This window comes from Mobula birostris, chromosome 21 (genome assembly GCF_030028105.1).
Source record: "Mobula birostris isolate sMobBir1 chromosome 21, sMobBir1.hap1, whole genome shotgun sequence".
NCBI classification, from domain to species: domain Eukaryota; kingdom Metazoa; phylum Chordata; class Chondrichthyes; order Myliobatiformes; family Myliobatidae; genus Mobula; species Mobula birostris.
Window position 1 is genome coordinate 39,153,090 of NC_092390.1, and position 18,672 is coordinate 39,171,761.

General features: G+C 41.0%; 1 protein-coding gene and 1 long non-coding RNA gene across 7 annotated transcripts in view; one reads left to right on the top strand and one right to left on the bottom strand.

Annotated features, from left to right (window-relative positions):
* cpeb3 (cytoplasmic polyadenylation element binding protein 3) overlaps positions 1-18,672 on the top strand; it is a 112,377-nt gene that overhangs the window by 87,265 nt on the left and 6,440 nt on the right. For all 6 annotated transcript variants that reach the window (XM_072239343.1, XM_072239348.1, XM_072239346.1 and 3 more), the window contains one exon: positions 3,330-3,511. In XM_072239343.1, coding sequence (XP_072095444.1) covers positions 3,330-3,511 — 182 coding nt within the window. The remainder of the gene's footprint in view (positions 1-3,329; positions 3,512-18,672) is intronic.
* LOC140185747 (uncharacterized) overlaps positions 299-18,672 on the bottom strand; it is a 29,340-nt gene continuing 10,966 nt past the window's right edge. The window contains exons 3-4 of the long non-coding RNA XR_011882711.1: positions 4,325-4,530; positions 299-713 (exon numbers count right to left, since the gene is read on the bottom strand). This is a non-coding gene — a long non-coding RNA (uncharacterized lncRNA). The remainder of the gene's footprint in view (positions 714-4,324; positions 4,531-18,672) is intronic.

The window sequence follows — 18,672 nt, forward strand, 5'->3', positions numbered from 1 at the left end:
AAACTTACTCAAAAAACAGCACTTTGATCTTTGGAACTTGCAACTGCTGGTGTTTAGAAAGCTGAACGTGGGGGGGGGGGAGCGGAATGCAAAGCCTCCTGACCCAAAGACAGTGAATATCTGTCACATTACTGAGGCAAATCTAAAATGTGAAAGTACTGCTTGTAGTTGGAATAAATTCAGAAATTATTAATAGGAGAATGCATAGACATACACAGCATGGAAATAGGCTTTTTAGCCCACTGAGTCCAAATAACAGTCCAGCACCAATGGCTGATAATTATAAAGTGTCATTTATTTTCTGTCGGAGAATCTAGCACCCATGCTGACTTCATAATGATACTTTGCTTGTTCCATTTACATTTTCAAGCCTATTATAATTTTGCTTTCAATCCAAAATTATAAGAACCATGGACGATCTAATATGAAAATAAATGCAGTTTGTGGACAGAATCTGCTTGAAACTTTTGTGATCTGAATCTTATATTCAACACAAGCAAACAGTGGATCTGCACAGTTTTTGTGGACTCTGGAAGAGAGAAGATTAGAGTGGAATGAAATGCTGGGATTGTTAGAATCAGTTTCCGATATGAAAATAATGAACTGTTGATTGCAGACACTCCCACATCTGTCATCAGTTTCACTTGGGCAGACCTTTTCCATCATTAAGTCATTAAAAATGGTCTCTTGGCTGGATGGGCTCCAAATTTGCTCTGCAGAGAAATAATGATGCTTGTAGACTGATTGTTTTTTTTTATTCAGAAAATTGCATATTATGCTATTTGTAGCAGTGATTAAAAGTTGAACACACTAGTGAAAGCATGTATTTGATTATGGGAGTATGCCATCCTATTGTAAACAAGTTATTTATAATGATTCAAATAACATCTTTGTTTTGTTTTCCATTCTCAACAAAGTAACCCTGATATTTTCCCCATGTTCATCTTAATCAATTAATAAATATGCTAGTTTTAGAAACCAGTTATCAAGTGTGTCTATAGGAAGATCAGAGTTTATTTCACAGCAAAATACTAGCATATAAATTCTGCATCTATGTCTTATCTGAGTCTTTTATATAAATAAATATTCTTTATAATCTATTTGTAATTTCTTTTATATAAATAAATATTCTTTATAATCTATTTGTAATTTCTTTTATATAAATAAATATTCTTTATAATCTATTTGTAATTTTAAAAAAATATTCCTTTTTACTGAACAACAGGAATTCTGCAGATGCTGGAAATTCAAGCAACACACATCAAAGTTGCTGGTGAACGCAGCAGGCCAGGCAGCATCTCTAGGAAGAGGTACAGTCGACGTTTCAGGCCGAGACCCTTCCTGACAAAGAGTCTCGGCCTGAAACGTCGACTGTACCTCTTCCTAGAGATGCTGCCTGGCCTGCTGCGTTCACCAGCAACTTTGATGTGTGTTGCCCTTTTACTGAATGTGTATTCTGAAGATGCACACTTTCAGCTTAACTTGAATAATTGTTTATTATAATTAAAAATAAAGGTGTGCAAAAAGCAAGTAATATTTGTTATAACAAATTGAAAGTGATCAGCAGCCAGGGTTATTATTTTAAATTTCCCTTTCCTTCTGACTTCCATTACCCAATCTTAAAACATTAAAAACCAACATTAGTGCGCTTCAGGAAACTAGAGAAAATAGTCTAGTCTGCAGACACATCCATCTGTTTATTCATGGTGGTACTGATCCAATTTTTTGGGATGCTTGTTTGGACAGTGTGGATTATGGTTCCCAACCCAATATTTTTCCGCTCACTATCTTATTTCCATAGAGCCAGCTGAACACTGAGGGAAGACAAATGCATAGAATAAACAAAACTACGGATTGGACTTTGAGATGTTTTTGTTGATGGTGCTGCTGTTTTATTACAGCAGAGTCGTGGAGATGAGGCCCAACAAACCTCATCTGAGATTGCTTTGAACATGAATTCATTGATTGTGGTGCTCAACTAATTTTTATGAAACTTTTTGGGAGTATGCAAACATTTTTTAAACAATGGTTGTTCACAACTTTGCACCACCTTTTCAATTTCAGTTTGGCATATATTTTGACTGATTATTAATCCAATATAGAATTAGGAAGAAAATGTTCAACCAAAATAATAATTAGCTGTATTAAGCAAAGAAGAGAATTTTAATTCTATAGATTGGGTGCCACGGTAGTAGAGCAGTTCTTCTTCTTGGGTCCTTAGTTGCCAGCGAGCCATAGGCCATTAACCATAAGACATAGGAGCGGAATGAGGCCATTCAGCCCATTGAGTCTGCTCCACCATTTCATCATGGCTCATCCAAGATTCTATTCAACCCCACACACCTGCTCTCTCACCGTATCCCTTGGTGCCCTGACCAATCATGAATTTATCAACTTCCACTTTGAATATACGCATGGACTTGGCCTCTACCGCAGCCTGTGGCAGACCATTCCACAGGTTCACCACTCTTTGGCTAAAAAAAATTCCTCCTTACTTCTGTTCTAAAAGGTTGCCCCTCAATTTTGAGGCTGTACCCCCTCGTTCTGGAAACAACCTTTTCCACATCCACCTTATCTAGCCCTCTCAACATTCGGTAGGTTTCAATGAGATCCCCCAGCATTATTCTTAATTCCAGTGGGTATAAGCCAAATGCTCCTCGTACGTTAACCCCTTCGTTCCTGGAATCATCCTCGTCAACTTGCTCTGGACTCTCTCCAATGACAATACATCCTTTCTGAGATGAGGGGCCCAAAACTGTTGACAATGCTCCATGTGCCGTTGATGACCTTCTGTCTCCATCGTCCATAGTCGATGGTACAGTTGGAGTTCATCAACGTTTCTGTAATCCATTGCATCCATGGTACAGCGGATTGGCCGATCCAGCTTCACCAGAGCCCTGATGGCTTGCTTACCCATTCCCACCTCTCTTGGCGGGGACGTAGGATTGAACTTGGAGAGGCAGTGTAGCAGTTAGGGCGATGCTTTTGCAGCTTGGGGTCTTCCGGAGTTCATTTCAGGTGCCATTCTGTAAGGAGTCTCTGTACATCCTCCACGTAGAATGTGCGGGATTTCTCCGAGTGCTCCGGTTTCCTCCCACACTCCAAAGAGATACCGGATAGGTTAATTGGTCATTATAAATTGTCCCATGATTAGTACAGGGTTAATTTGGGTTGTGGGGTTGCTGGGATGGGGTGGGAGGACCTACTCCACACTGTATCCCTCAACAAATTTATTTGTTGGTCGATCTCAACAGGGAAAGCAGCATTATTTGGTAATGTTTTTGTAATGGACAGGAAGTGATCTAAGCACAGGCTTTGCTTTCTTGCAGTTGAGTTGGCTATGATCATGGATCGTTTGTATGGAGGGGTCTGCTATGCAGGCATTGATACAGATCCTGAGCTGAAGTATCCGAAAGGAGCTGGTAGAGTGGCTTTCTCCAATCAGCAGAGCTACATTGCTGCTATTAGTGCTCGCTTTGTGCAACTCCAGCACGGAGACATTGATAAACGGGTGAGTGAAATGCTGGTTACCTTCATTGTAGACATATTTGATTCATTGCTGTGATTGATATCAATGTGGGAGAGATCTCAGAACAGTGCGATCGTGCATCATTACTGCATCTGCTGGTAAATATCTTACAGTTCAATGGTCCACTGTATAGATGAGTAGTACAACAATTTATGTTAAGATTCTGCTGCTTCTCACATTTCTTAATATTTTCTTTCAATGCACTTCTAAATAACTTTGCAAGTATTTTTGAATAGAATTCCAAACTTGCATTAAATACTAATAGTTACAAAATTTGGGAAAGTCCTTGAAAATTTTCAGGGTCCAGCAGTACTTCAGTACCAATTCACTGAGTTCAAATTGCTCTATATCTATAATATGATGATGTAACTAAGAGATCATCGAGATCCTTATGATCTTGACTGACTTTTGCTTACCTTTGTACGTATTTCCCTTGACTTTCAGCAAACGGACTCTGAACACTGTAGTGAAACCAAGATGCATTTGTATTGTTCAGATACATTTTTTTTTTCGTTTTCTGGGCGACAGGTGAACCTGCTGTCTCCGTTTTGGTCAAACTCTCACTTTCTCCATTCAAAGGATATGGTGAGAAAGCAGGTGTATGGGGTTGAGTGGGATCCGGGATCGGCCATGATGGAATGGTGGAGCAGACTCGATGGGCTGAATGGCCTAATTTTGCTCTTAGTCTTATGGTCTCTGGTCTATGGTCTTATGTTCTTACTATATTTATGAATTAAAAAATAGTAAACTAAAGCTTTTCCATTGGCAGTTCATTGATTAACATGCTTTGGTTACCTTAACATGTTGATCCAAACTTAAATAGGATTGTATGAGCATACTTGATCATTTACTCATGAACATTCTTGACGGACTGACATTGAACTTGAGTTTTTCTCTCTTCTGGCCACAGAAATCCATCATTTAATTCTCCTCCTTCCTCATTCTGTAATTTTCACAAGTTGTAACCGAGTATTCTGGAAATATCCAATAGGTCCGTAGATCTCAGTGGAGAGGGAAATAAAATTAACAATTTGTGTTGATGACGTTTCATCAGAATGTGTTAAGGATGCAACCAATTTTCAACAAGTATTAGGGAAAGCAGTGAACAAAGAGAGAACTAAAGGGAAGGCCAATAATTGGATGGAAGGTTGGTGAGATGAGATGAGGTGAGAATTAATCAGACAAAGTCAAAGTGGCAATTGAGCAGGTAAGGAAACAAAATATGGATCTGCAGTAGGTGTTCATGGAAAAAGCTGATTGTTTGAAATTGTTATGATCGAGCAATGTTGAATCCAGAATTGCATATCCAAGCAAAACGAGTTACCTAGTCCCACTTCCTTCCTGTTCTCAACAGACAGCTTATGTGACAAATCCAAGTGACTTATTTCAGTCCCGTTAAATTCCTGCTATTGTGCTTTTGTTGATTGTCATTCGTCATGGTAACTTGTATTTGCGCACAGAATAACTTCTCATCAGTGCTCACTGAATTTTGCCAGGGCCAGCCCATGTTCCACGCCTGGATCAACTGCCCCGATCCAAATATTAACAGAAGAGTTGAATTCCTGGTGTAAGTGAGAGTGACTGCCCTTGGCACTAAAACAATATTTGACCAAGTGTGGCATTAATGAATTCTAGTAAAACTTAATAAAATACTATTTAATAATAATAATATTTTCCACTAGCTGGAAGCAATTTATACAAAGGAAGATGGTTGTGGTTGTCATTGGCCAATTACCTTGGACATCACTGCAGGATTTCCTTGAAGTAGTCTCCTGGGCCGAATACTCTCACTAACATCCTTACTTTCCAAGTGGGGATTTTTGCCAACTGATTCCACTTGCAACGCTTCAGATAAGGCAGCAGTTCCTGCCTGCACGCACTAGCTCAGGAAAACATTCAGGCATGGGTTGAAGGTGGCGAGTAAAGTTCAGTTCACATAATTGCCAGCTAATGACCATCTCTGATGGAAAGGAAAATCAAGCTATGCTCCTTGATGTTCAGTGACATTACATTCACCAAATCCCATATCAATGGCACACAAGAAGTCACTGTTGATCAAAATCACAATATATAAGGCAGGTCAGAGGATGGTGCAGTGGTTATTGAGAAAGAGAGTGTATTGATAGCTTATAGTGCGATAAAATAGCTGTTCTTTTTGGGGTGCGTTAATTTTTGCTATTTAATTGTCCAAATGGTCAGTTCAATACATGCCACAAAGTATCACAAATCTTAAAATGATAAAATTAATTTGAAAAACAGTAAATATTTTCACAGGCTCATACAGGCCCTTCAGCGCATCTGGTCCACAGTGACCACTATTCCCATCCATTTGCTCCCGTTTGGCCCACATTCCTCTAAAACAGGGGTTCCCAACCTTTTTTTATGTCATGGACCCCTACCATTAACCGAGGGATCTGTGGACCCCATGTTGGGAACCCCTGCTGTAAATTGTTCAAGTACTTCCTCTAGCCTCAACTACTTCTTTAAGCACAAGAGTTCCCAACCTGGTGTCCATGGACCTCTTGGTTAATGGTAAGGCTCCCTGGCATAAAAAAGGTTGGGAACCCCTGCACAGGCAGCTCATTTCATAGACTGGCCATCCCCGATCGAAAAAGTTGCCCTTAGGTTCCTGATAGATCTCTCCCTTCTCACCTTAAAGCTATTGTCACCCAGTTCAAAGATTGCATACATTAGGAGATAAACTGTTTGCACGCAAAAGCAATAATGTGATGATTTGGAAATTTTATAGTACTGAAGGCCATTAAGCCCATAGCAATTAATAAGGACTCCTTCCCAAATCCCATCTTTCAGTATCAAGTCTGTAAGACTGCAAGTCTCTCCTTTCCAAGTTCTGTTTAAATGTGACCTTCAACCCTCTTAGGCAGCAAGTTCCAGACTCCTCCCACCCTCTGGTTGAAAAAAATCTCATCATTTGCCCTGTACTCCTTCTGCCAATTACTCTTAATCATGGCCCCTGAATTTTGGCCCATATTCAGAACTTACTGCTCTGCCTTTCTTCTATGGGAACCTGTGATCTTTTCCATCACTCTCATGCACCTCCCTGCCTTTTGGTATCAGAGCTTTTGGCTGTCCTGCACTCTGTTTGGCAGATGTAATCATGTATTAATTACTCTGCTTGAATTAAGTTTCTCTTTGCATTTGTCCCAGACTTTTCCCCCAACTTTGTTGGTTTCTACTTCTTTGTACTTGCACTTAATGACTTCAATAGTGCTAAAGATGAACATTTTCTGTTTAAGTTACTGCCCAACATTCCTCCAAGTTTATTTTTAAACATGTGTCCATGTCTTATGGCCCTTTCCCTGCAATTCACATCCCATTACATGATGCCTCTCTGTGCTGTTGTCTAGATATTTCTCTTCACTTTCAGCGATCAGGAATGTATGTGGTAGTTGAGCTGCGACACGTACACGGGGCGTTATGTAATTGTGATAATGACCATAGACTTGGTCCTGCATTTGGTTCAATATTTTGTTCGTTTTATACAGATTTCTACTTTAATCTTGGTTATCTTGCCATCTCTACCTAATTAGTTCATGAAAAGTCAAATTTTCTTTTGTTTCCATTCGTAAAAATGTTGCCATTTAGGTATTCCAAAAAGAGCTTCATGTTAATTTTGGAGATTGGGGTAAAAGGCATTTTTAATGTCCATCTGATCACTGGAATAGATCAGCCTAAAATTTCTAGTGTACTTAGGTAGGGTAAGAGGCCAGGTTGTGATGGTTTGGGGTGGTAAAGAGGGATTGGTAGCTCAGTATTGGTAGATTAAAGGGGAAGATTGGTTGGGTTAGGAGAGGGATGAGGTCCATGCTGTGGTTAGAAAGGGTTAAATTTGGGAAGGACTAGTCTGTTTGTTGGGTGGCTGGGCTGGGAAGGAGGGATTGGAGTCTATGCCTCGTGGTGGGATGCAGGAAGGATTGAGGTGGATGCTTCGAGGGTGCTGGAGAGAAGTATCTGATCTCATACCTTGGATTGTGGGTTTGGAAGACAGTGAGAGCTGCCTGAGCAGCAGATAATGGTTAGCCAAAGGCCATGGAGTACAGTCCAGGATTGTGTTTGAGACTGCAGGGCAGCAGTGAGGAAAAGGATAGAAGTGTTGTGCTGGAGATCAAGGTCTCCACTGGGAGCCTGGATAGATCCCCAACGTGCGTTCAGAAGTCAGGGGTCACATCACTGGTGTTGGGGCAGGTGGTATCAAGAACCATGTTTGAGGAAGGGATCCAGGTGCAGTGTAATCAGGGATGATAGAGTTGACCAATAATGGATATATCTGGGGAAACCTGTTATTACTTCCAACATTGTGCTCCACACCGCAGCATTGTAGGGGGAAGGACATGATCTTGTGTGCCCCTCCTGCTGCCCAAATGGTGCCTCCTGCCTGAAGCAATCTGGTTGAATTTTCAGGTTAACTATATATATAAAAAAACTGGAAATCGTTATTATCATGTTTCACACTCAGGGGTGAGATGCATAGAGAGATTAATTTTCAATTGTACGGTTCTGGGAAAAAAGTAGCAATATGATTGAATTTCTAGGCAGTGTACTGCAACTGTACGGTGTTTTGTACCATGGCTAATACAGGTAAATTCAAGCTGTTCTGCTTTTGTTTAAAATACTTCCTTCAGGCAGCTTATTGTAGATGACAATATTTTGTTTCCATTTTAAAAGAAGTCAAACGACATGTATCAGGAAAGATGGTATGGTAACTATTTCAGTAATTAATTAGGAAATATTGGGAGGATCAGATTTTTTTTACATGCTTGATACTGATTAACAATCTTGCTGAGAGGAGATGGGCAAGGTCTTACAGGCTGAGAAGAAGTAGTCTGTTTGCTATTATGTATAGATGCAGCAAATAATTTTGAGAAAATTATTCCGTTTGAAATGAGTTTATGACAAAAATGTAGTCAGAATTCTTGACAGCTTTTCTTGATTTGGATGTTCCAGCCAAATATGACTAAATAATAGTGCAGATTTGGAGCATTGTGCAGTTTATAGAACTGTGTGTGGCTCAGGAAATGCAATTTCCAATTGGCTGCTTTTATTTTCAGGGCATCTGTGTGAATATAAACAAACAGTCAGTGTTTCGACCCAAACCGTCGACTGTTTATTCAGTTTCAAAGACCTGCTGAACTCCTCCAGCATTTTGTGTGTTTTGCTTTGGATTTCCAGCATCTGCAGACTTTCTTGTGTTTATGATTATACTGTGTGAACACCCTATTGCATAGAGTCATAGGAAACTACAGCACAATCACAGGCCCTTCGGCCCATCCAGCCCATTCTGAAACATTTACACTGCCTAGTCTCATTGACCTACACCCAGACCATAGCCCTCCATACACCTCACATCTATGTACCTAAACAAATTTCTCCTAAGTGTTGAAATCAAATTTGTATCCTCCACTTGCGCAGGCAGCTCATTCCACACTCACACCACCCTCTGAGTGAAGAAGTTTCCCCTCATGCTCTCCTTAAACTTTTCATCTTACACCTTTAACTCATGAGCTCTAGTTGTAGTCTCAGCCAACCTCCGGGGAAAATGCTGCTTGCATTTACCCTTTCTATACCTCTCATAATTTAGTATGCCTCTACCAAATCTCCCCTCGACCTTCTACGTTCTAGGGAATAAAGCCCAAACCTGTTCAATCTTTCCTTGTAACTCAGGTCCTCCAGTCCTGGCAAAATCCTTGTACATTTTATTTACATCATTTTTGTAGCTAGGTGACCAAAGCTGCACACAATACTCCAAATGAACCTTCACCAATGGCTTATACAACTTCAATAGAACATCCCAACTCCTGTATCAATACTTTGATTTATGAAGGCCATTGTGTCAGAACTTTCTTTGCCTCTCTATCTACCTGTGATCCACTTTCAATGAATTATGGACTTGTATTCCCAAATCCCTTTGCTCTACCACACTCCACAGTACCCTACTGTATTAAGAACTACCCAGGTTTGTCCTCCCAAAGTGCAACAGCTCACACTTGTCTACATTAAATTCCATCTGCCATTTTTCAGCCCATTATTCTAGTTGGTCCAGATTCCACTGCAAGCTTTGATAGTCTTCCTCACTGCCCACTACCCCCCCCCCGCCCCGATCTTGGTGTCATCCGCAAAGTTGCTGATCCAGTTAACCATGTTATCATCCAGATCGTTGATATGGATGACAACCCACAATGAACCCAGCACTGATCCCTGCAGCACTCCACTAGTTACAGGCCTCCAGTCAAAGAGGCCACCATCTATTACCACTCTCTGGCTTCTCCCACAAAGCCAATGTCTAATCAAATTTGCTACCTCATTGTAAATGCCAAACGACTGAACCTTCTTGACCAACCTCCCATGTGGGACCTTATCAAATGCCTTGCTGAAGTCCATGTAGACAATATTCATTGCCTTGCCTTCATCCACTTCCCTGGAAACTTCCTCAGAAAAGTCCATAATATTGGTTAGATGTGACCTACCAAGCACAAAGCCATGCTGACTCTCCCTGTCTATCCAAAAACTCATATATCTGGTCCAAAAGAATACCTTCCAATAACTTCCCCACAACTGATGTCAGGCTCACTGGCCTTTAGTTTCCTGGCTTATTCTTAGAGCCTTTCTTAAACACTGAAACGACATTAGCTATCCTCCAATTCTCTGGTACTTTACCTGTCAGTAAGGATGATTTACATATCCCTGCTAGGGTCCCTGCAATTTCTGCACTTGCCTCCCACAAGGTCCGAGGAAGCATCTTGTCAGGCCCTGGGGATTTGTCCACCTCCTCCTCTGTAATCTGTATAGGGTCCATGACCTTGCTGCTGCTTTGCCTCACTTCTGTATACTCTGACCATCTCCCGAGTAAGGACAGATGCAAAAAATACATTTAAGTTCTCCTCCATCTCTTTTGGCTCCATGCTTAGGTTACCATTCTGATCTTCCTGAGGACCAATTTTGTCCCTTGCAATCCTTTTGCTCATAACATATCTATAGGAGCCGTTCGGGTTCTCCTTCATCTTTTCTGTAACAGCAACAACATGCCTCCTGAATTCTTTCTTAAGTGTTCTCATGCATTTCTTAAACATCTCAAGTACCTCATTTCTTCCTACCTGCCTTTACCTGCTGTGCAACTCCTTTCTTTTTTCTTAACTGGAACCTCAATATCTCTTGAAAAACAAGGTTCCCTAAAACTGTTGTCTGTGCCTTTTATTCTGACAGGTTTTGTACTCTCAAAAATTCACTTTTGAAGGCCTCCCATTTACCAAGTACACCTTTGCCAGAAAACACTTGCAAGCTTCTTTTTGATTGTAGTGGGATTTCACAAAATATTTTCTAGCTTTTTGTTCTGTGATACACAATCAATAGTAAAATTCTATCTTTTAAAGCATTGTGATAGTTGAATTGAACTTAGGGTTTTTTTGGTTTTAATATGTAAGAATATTTAATTCTCCCTCCTATTTATTCTGATATAACTAATAGGTTTGTGGAATCTGCACAAGCCAGAATGGAACAAAACCTGCTGATAACACAACTTCAGGATTAAAGGACGTCTTCTTAGAACTGAGATGCAGAGAAATTACTTTATTCAGAGGGTGGTAAATCTGTGGAATTTGTTTCCACGAGTGGCTGTGGAGGCCAAGTCATTGGGTATATTTAAGGCAGAGATAGATCGGTTCTTGATTAGCCAGGGCATCAAAGAGTGTGGGGAGAAGGCAGGGGAGTGGAAGAATTGGATCAGCCCATGATTGAATGGCGGAACAGACTCGATGGGCGGAATGGCCTACTTCTGCTCCTATATCTTATGCTCTAACATCTAACATATTATTATGTTGTTATCATTAAGTAATTGTTGACACATTTTAGATTTAACATTTCTCATTCCTTTAATGCTTTGCTTCTCATAACATTTTAAAACATTGAAAAATACATCCTAAATGAGTAAAAGTGTTTTTGCAATTCACAATGTGCGATTCTTACAGATGAACAAATTGTGGATATTACTAAGAATATCCATCTGCTTATAGGAACGCACAAACCATGTGATTGCAAACACATAAATATTGCAGGAGATATTAATTAAAAGGTACCAGATAGATCTTTAACCCATTTAACTTTACAGCAAATCAGAGAAGCATCTGGAGGTTTGCTGTTCACTTCTTGTGCTTATTAGATGCCTAAATTGTATTGGGTTTAAATCACCTTACATCTACCATCCCAAATTGAATTAAGAGTGGACCTAATTGTTTTATGATGGACTAATAAATATCGTGTGACTAAGACAGTTTCATTGCCTAATCATCAAAGAGGAAATCAGAAAATGCATCGTGAGTATATTAGCACTCCTAAAATAACAAACACAACAACATTAATAATGAAAAATGAGTTGAACTGAGTTTGACTGATGTTATTAACTGCCAATCATTAGTCCTGTGGTGTGAATGTGCTGCAGATGCTGGAAATGTTCAGCAACACACACAAAATGCTGGAGGCAACACCTATGGTGGGGAATATTAATTCTACTGTTTAAATATTGCTGTGTATTTCCCTCCATGGACGCTTCCCTGACCTGCCGAGTTCATCCCGCATTTTGTGTGTGACTATTTCAATGACTTCCTCGGAAGTTCTTTCACATTTGACACATTAAAAGGTATTCGCTTTTGCAGGGACCTACCCTGCCTATTACAGTGCAGTTAAATTGTTGAAAGCATTGTGCATTTTCGGTAATGACAGATTGGAAAGCCATCATTACCCTCCTCCCTGATTATTTTCTGTAGTTTTAGCTCTCTCATGTCTGTTGCAACTGTGAATGAAGTTCTGGAGACACACTGAAGCCAGTGGATGTAGTAGTGTTTTATTCTGCAAAATAAGCAACAGGCATCATATTGAGACATCTTCTGAAGAAGAGGCATGCTCAATCCAAGATTACCTGATGTTTTTATGATGGTGGCTGAAAGGTATCAGCAGGACAATTCTATAGTTAGAATGTATCTCCAATGCTCCCTTTGAATTACATATACATATTACAAATTCCTTCGCGCCCTCACTCCAGACGCCCAAAATGAATGTTAATCTCCATTGACTCGATCTGCAATCTTGCATATGCAAACATCTGAGGTCTAATTGTTCGTAGCTGTGTTTTAAATTCAATCTGTAATCCACATTCAGATCTGAAAAGTGGTTAATCTGTGGAATTCATTGCCACAGGCAGCTGTGAAGGCCAAGTCTTTATGAATATTTAAGGCAGAGGTTGATAGGTTCTTGATTGTTCAGGGCATGAAGGGATAGGGGAAGAAGGCAGGAGATTGAGGCTGAGAGGAAAACGGATCAGACATAATAAAATGGTGGAGCAGACTCGATGGGCCAAATGGCCTAATTCTGCTCCTATATCTTATGAAGATTGGTTGCTGGTGAAATTAATATTTGTTATATACCCTAACTTTAGAATATGCTCTAACGATGTGGGATGATTGATGGACTAGATCAGATAATAAATTCCTAACAGCTAGCTTTTGCTTCTCTCACCCTTGCATTCACACTTAGAAGGACGTGAGAAATACAACAATGCTAGGCCATTTATCTCCTCGTGCCTGCTGCATTATTCAATAAAATCATGACTGACCTTTTACCACACTACTCCTTTCCTATACCATCCCCTATACCCCTTGATTTCTTTTGTATCCAATCGCTAACTGGCACATGTTTGAGGACTGAACCTCTGCACCTCTCTTGGGCAGAAAATTTCAAACATTTCAAAGAATGGCTGGCTCTATTTTCAGACCAATCACCGATTTTTTTGGGCACCCCAGCCGTGGGAAGGCCACATACGCAGTTTGAAGGCCATTTGATACTCAATCAAATTGCAACATCATATCTTCACGCTTGTATTCAAATCCTCTCACAACAAAGACCAGCATACTTTGTAATTGTTTGTTGTACTGGAACATCTATTTTCAGTGATTGGTATACAAGGACACTGGTCTGTCTGTGAATAAAGAATCCTTTCATTTTTCACTAGGTGAAAAATATTCCACATTTCCAGGTTTGTGTTTTGCCATGACTTAATCTTTTTTCCAATTATATTCCCATGAGCTCCCCCATTCTGTTACCATGTCCTTGTGTCGTCTTTGCATGCTCCATGTCACTCGATTGTGTATCCTTAGCAAACTAGTTTCTTTTCTCTTACAGGAAACAGATTGTGAACTGTTTGGGAGTACATCCAACTTGCCATAGCTCCCACCCAAAAATGACCTTTCAACTCATCATGTTTCTTTTGACAGCCAATATATTGCTCCCAGTCCCGAGTAAGGAAGGGGAAAGACGATAGAATAAGAAGGTGGGGGGAGTGGAAGTGGAAAATTACCAGAAGTTGGAGAAATCTGTGTTCATCCCATTAGGTTGGAGGCTAGCCAGATAGAATATGAGGTATTGCTTCTCCAATCTGAGAGTGGCCTCATCATGGCAGTAGAGAAGATCGTGGATCAACATGTTGGAATGGAATGGGGATTCAATTTAAAATAGTTGGCCACCAGGAAATCCTTCGCTGTGCACCTTAGTGGATGGAATGAAGGTGTTCGACACAGCCGTCCTCTAATCTACATTGGGTCTCACCATTGCAGGGGTGGCCACATCGGGAGCATCAGATACAGTAGACGACCCCAACAAGTGAAGTGTTGCCTCACCTGAAAGGAGTGTTCGGTGCCCTGAATGGAGGTGAGGAAGGAAGTGAATGGGGAGTACAGCATTTCTTTTGCTTGCAGGGATATGTGCCAGGAAGGAGATTAGTGCAGAGGAACAAATAGACAAGAAAATCATGGAGAGAATTATCCCTGTGGAAAGTGGAGGGGTAAAAATGTGTTTTGCGGTCGGATCCTGTTGAAAGTGACAGAAGTGGAGAATGATATGCTGGATGCAGAGGGTCATGGGGTGGTAGGTGAGGACAAGAGGAACTTTATCCCTGTTCAAATGGCAGGAAGATGGGGTCAGTGCGGATGTCTAGGAAATGGAGGAGATGCGGGTGAAGGCAGCATCAGTGGTGGAGAAAGGGAAATGCCATTCTTTGAAGAAAGAGGTCATCTCTGATGTCCTGGAAAGGAAAGCCTCATTTTGGGAACGGAGTGGTGGAGATGAAGGATCTGAGAAAATGAAATGGCATTTTTGCAGGGTACAGTGTGGAAAGAGGTGTAGTCAAGATAACCGTGGGAGTTGGTAGATTTATAAAAGATATCAGCGAACAGTTTGTCTCCAAAGCTGGGGAACAGAGAGAATGAGAAAGGGGAAAGAGGGGTCAAAAATGGACCAAATGGATTTATGGGCATGGTGGAAGTTGGAGGCAAAATTGATGAAATTGATCAGCTCAGCATGGATGAATAGAGCAGCATCAATGCAGTTGTGAGTGTAGCACAGAAGAAGCTGGGGAGCATTATCACAGGCAAGGCTTGGAACATGGGATGTTCAGTGTCACCAACAAAAAGGCAGGCATAGCTGGGGCCCCATGCGAGTGCACGTGGCTGCACATTGAGTTTTGACAATGTGGGAGGAGCAGAAAGAGAAATTGTTGAGTGTGAGAACCAGTTCCACCAGATGAAGAAGGGTGTTGATGGAGGGGAACTGGTTGGGTCTGTCATCGAGTAAGAAGAGGAGAGCTTTAAGACCTTCTTAATGGGGGATAGAAGTGTGTTTAGGGACTGGACATCCATGATGAAAATGAGGCAATCAGGGCCAGGGAATTGAAAGTTGTGGAGATCGAAAGGATGTGAGGTGTTACCTTCATCTGCAAAATTGTGGGGTCTTCTGCTGTAACTGGTGCTCCTGATGCAGCTGCCTCTGTACCGGTGAGATCTGATGTAGATAGGGGGATCACTTTTTTGAGCAATTTCGCTCTACCCACAAAAAGCAGAACTTCCTGGAGGCTAACCATTTTAATTCCAATCCCCATTCCAATTCTGACATGTCAGTCCATGGCCACCTCCACTGCCACAATGAGGCCACTCTCAGGATAGAGGAGCAACACCTCATATTCCATCTGGCTAACCTCCAATCTTGATGGCATGGACATTGATTTCTCCAATGTCTGGTAATTTTTCCCCCTCCCCCTTCTCTCTTCCTCAATTCCCCACTCTTACCCCTTCTCCGTACCTGCTATCACCTCTACTGTTGACACTCCGTTCCTTTCTCCCATGGTCCACTCTACTCCCCTATCAGATTCCTTCATCTCCAGCCCTTTACCTTTTATGCTTATCACCTCCCGGCTTCTTGCTTCATCCCCCCTCCCCTCAACCATCTGGCTTCACTTTCTAGCTTGTACTCCTTCCCCTTCCCCTCACCTTCTTACTCTGGCATCTTCCCCCTTCCTTTCTAGTCCTGATAGAGGGTCTTGGGCCAAAATCATTTCCATGGATGCTGCCTGACCTGCTGAGTTCCTTTAGCGTTTTGTACATGTTGCTCTGGATCTGCGGAATCTCTTGTTTTTATAGCACCCACTTGATAGTTGCTCAAAAAGACTTGGCCATTTTCTAACAAGATTTCCCTTTCATAAATTCTTTTTGATTCTGCCCATTCCTTTTCATGTTGTCATGCTTATCTACCACTTCTTTAATAGAAGATTCAAGTAATCGCCCCACTGCTGATGTTGGGCTAGCCGTCCTGTAAGTCTTTGTGCTCTCACTCCTTCCTTCCTTGAATAGATTTGCTACCTTGAAATCAATAGATTTTTGCACAATGTGAACCAGGACAACTACTGATCCTGAACCAGTTACCATAGTCACTTCTCCTTAAACTATTTGGAATGCAGGTTATCTGGTTCTGGGAATTTGCTGATTTTCTGTCGTTGATCTGGGTTGCATAGTTGGTATTAATTACACCAATACTTTTGTTGTTGTCATTTTCATTCAACTCTTCATTTGCTCCAGCACCTACCGATCTCCATTATTTCCAGGGGTTGCTCTGATTTGTGTTTTTGTGAAAATTGGCAAAAAATAATCTCTCTTATTTTTATTTTTTAATTGTTTTAATTCAATATATTTATTCCAGTCTCTGTCTATAATTGCCCAAATTTGCTTTTCCTCAGTTTTTTTCACATGTACTCCCCTATGTAAACTTTGAGTCTGTTCTTTGTATGATTACTTTCCTCTCTTTCCTTATCAGTTTCTTGATCTACTTTTCTGAACTCAGGAATGTTGTCAAACGAACAATAAGCCTGAGGACTGGGAAAATTTCAAAATCTTCTCCTTTTACTTAATTAGTGAGGGCTTCTCGAAGGATCATCACTTGCCGTGGTGGAGAGGCTTGTGAGTTCCTAAGGTCCCAAGAGTGATGCTGTCTGAAGTTCAGCTCCTGGTAGGGTCACCCAGGCCAGTAAGGTAAAGGGGGAGGGTCCAGACAAAGAGCGATCCCACCAAGACTTCCATGGCGGAGTTGGCGGAAGATGATGACACATCACAATGACAGGGAAGACGGAGGAAGATTGCAGCTGTGAAGGGGCATTGCATACCACTGGAGCCTGACCCCGATCTGTTAAGGAATGTATGGTGGCTGTCTGTGCAACAGTCTCCCTATATGGAAGCTTTGGTAAGGCAAGGGTTAAAGGCAACACCCAGGCAAGGATGAGTGCGGTGGTGGTGTGGTCAAACCTAGACAAGGGGGACTGGAGGAAATCTTGCTTACTGCAGACAGATAGGTGAGGATGACTCTGGCAGTGTTTAATCAACCTAGAAGAATACACTGTAGCTTCCCTTCACACAGTAGATGGTGCCAGAGACGGCCAGCATAGCTTGCTAAATGACGCTTTAAAAAGTCAAGTTTCCACACATCACTCAACTTCTTCCCATTTACACGTTATCCAGCAACTTTTGCATCGTGACAGTACACGCAGGTAATACCAGTTTCGGTATTGTACATAAATATTTCCTGAAGCTGCAGGCTCCTGACCTCACATGAGCTTTTGGTGTAGCAGTTTCTGCTGTTTCATTAGGCCATTCTGGTTTAAATGAACTAGCACTTCTCTGGCGCTTCACGCCCTTTTGCTTCTTTGGAATTCAACATAGCGAATCAATAATTTCTTCAATAAAAACAGTATTATATATAAAACAGTATTATAAATAAAAAAGCCAGTTCTAAAATCAGCAGACAAATCATCGCAAACTCCCTGTTGTTATCACCGTCCGCATCAGAAACTGGACAAGGAACGGTGATTGTGTACGATCATGAAATATACGAAACATACCAACGAGGCTGAGAGTGACAACCTTTTGTGTGCAGTTTAAGTTCCTTTGTGTGCTAGTAGCAAAAGATGTGTGTGTGTGCACACATGCACACACCTTAGAGGGAACATTGATTGTAAAGAGTGTTTGCGTTGTGGGTCCAGTTATTCTAATTAATTTATTATCAGTGACAACACCCACTTTAAACAAAGTCACCAACTGTCATTCTCTGGTAAGGGAATCTGCCCTAATATCCTGGATTAAGTCCTGTAGCGGTCAGCGAGTAGTGAAAGGGATAGGATTGTGAGGTCAAGAAGCCTCTCAGAATATGTGGATCTCAGTTCAGCCTCTACAGCCACCTGAAGACCCACCAGTAGACAATCCTTCAGGAGAACATTATATTCAACTCGAGTGATCTTACTACCAGTGGGTGCTGGGCCACCTTTTCTGTTGGGATTTTGTGGAGGGATATATATTTGCTGTAAACTATGCATTTTTAATTTAAATGTTATAGATAGTTTCTGATGCTTCCACATGCAGCTCCCTCCTAATGATTCCCATTCATTTAAAATTTTAAGTAGATTCAATTAAGAATTAAATAAAACAATTTTTCCATGTACTCTGTGACCAGAATTTTATATCATATTGTTACATTTTTAGACCTTTATTTTATCCTGAGCCTGTCAATCTTTTTTGCTAGTTTTGTTCTGAATGTCTTGTGTAGTTTTGTACAGTACTTGTAAATCAAGAAAGATGTGCTCTGACTTTGTGATCAGTGACTCATTGTAAGTGGCGGCTAACCAAATTGACATTATAATCTGTCTTGCATCAGATAGATGGAGATGGTAGAACAATTGTATAGATTTGTTTGTGGAGATGTTTAAAAATATGGTACCTAGTAGAAGTGGTGATTGAGCTGTGCCATTTGATGCAAAGTGACAC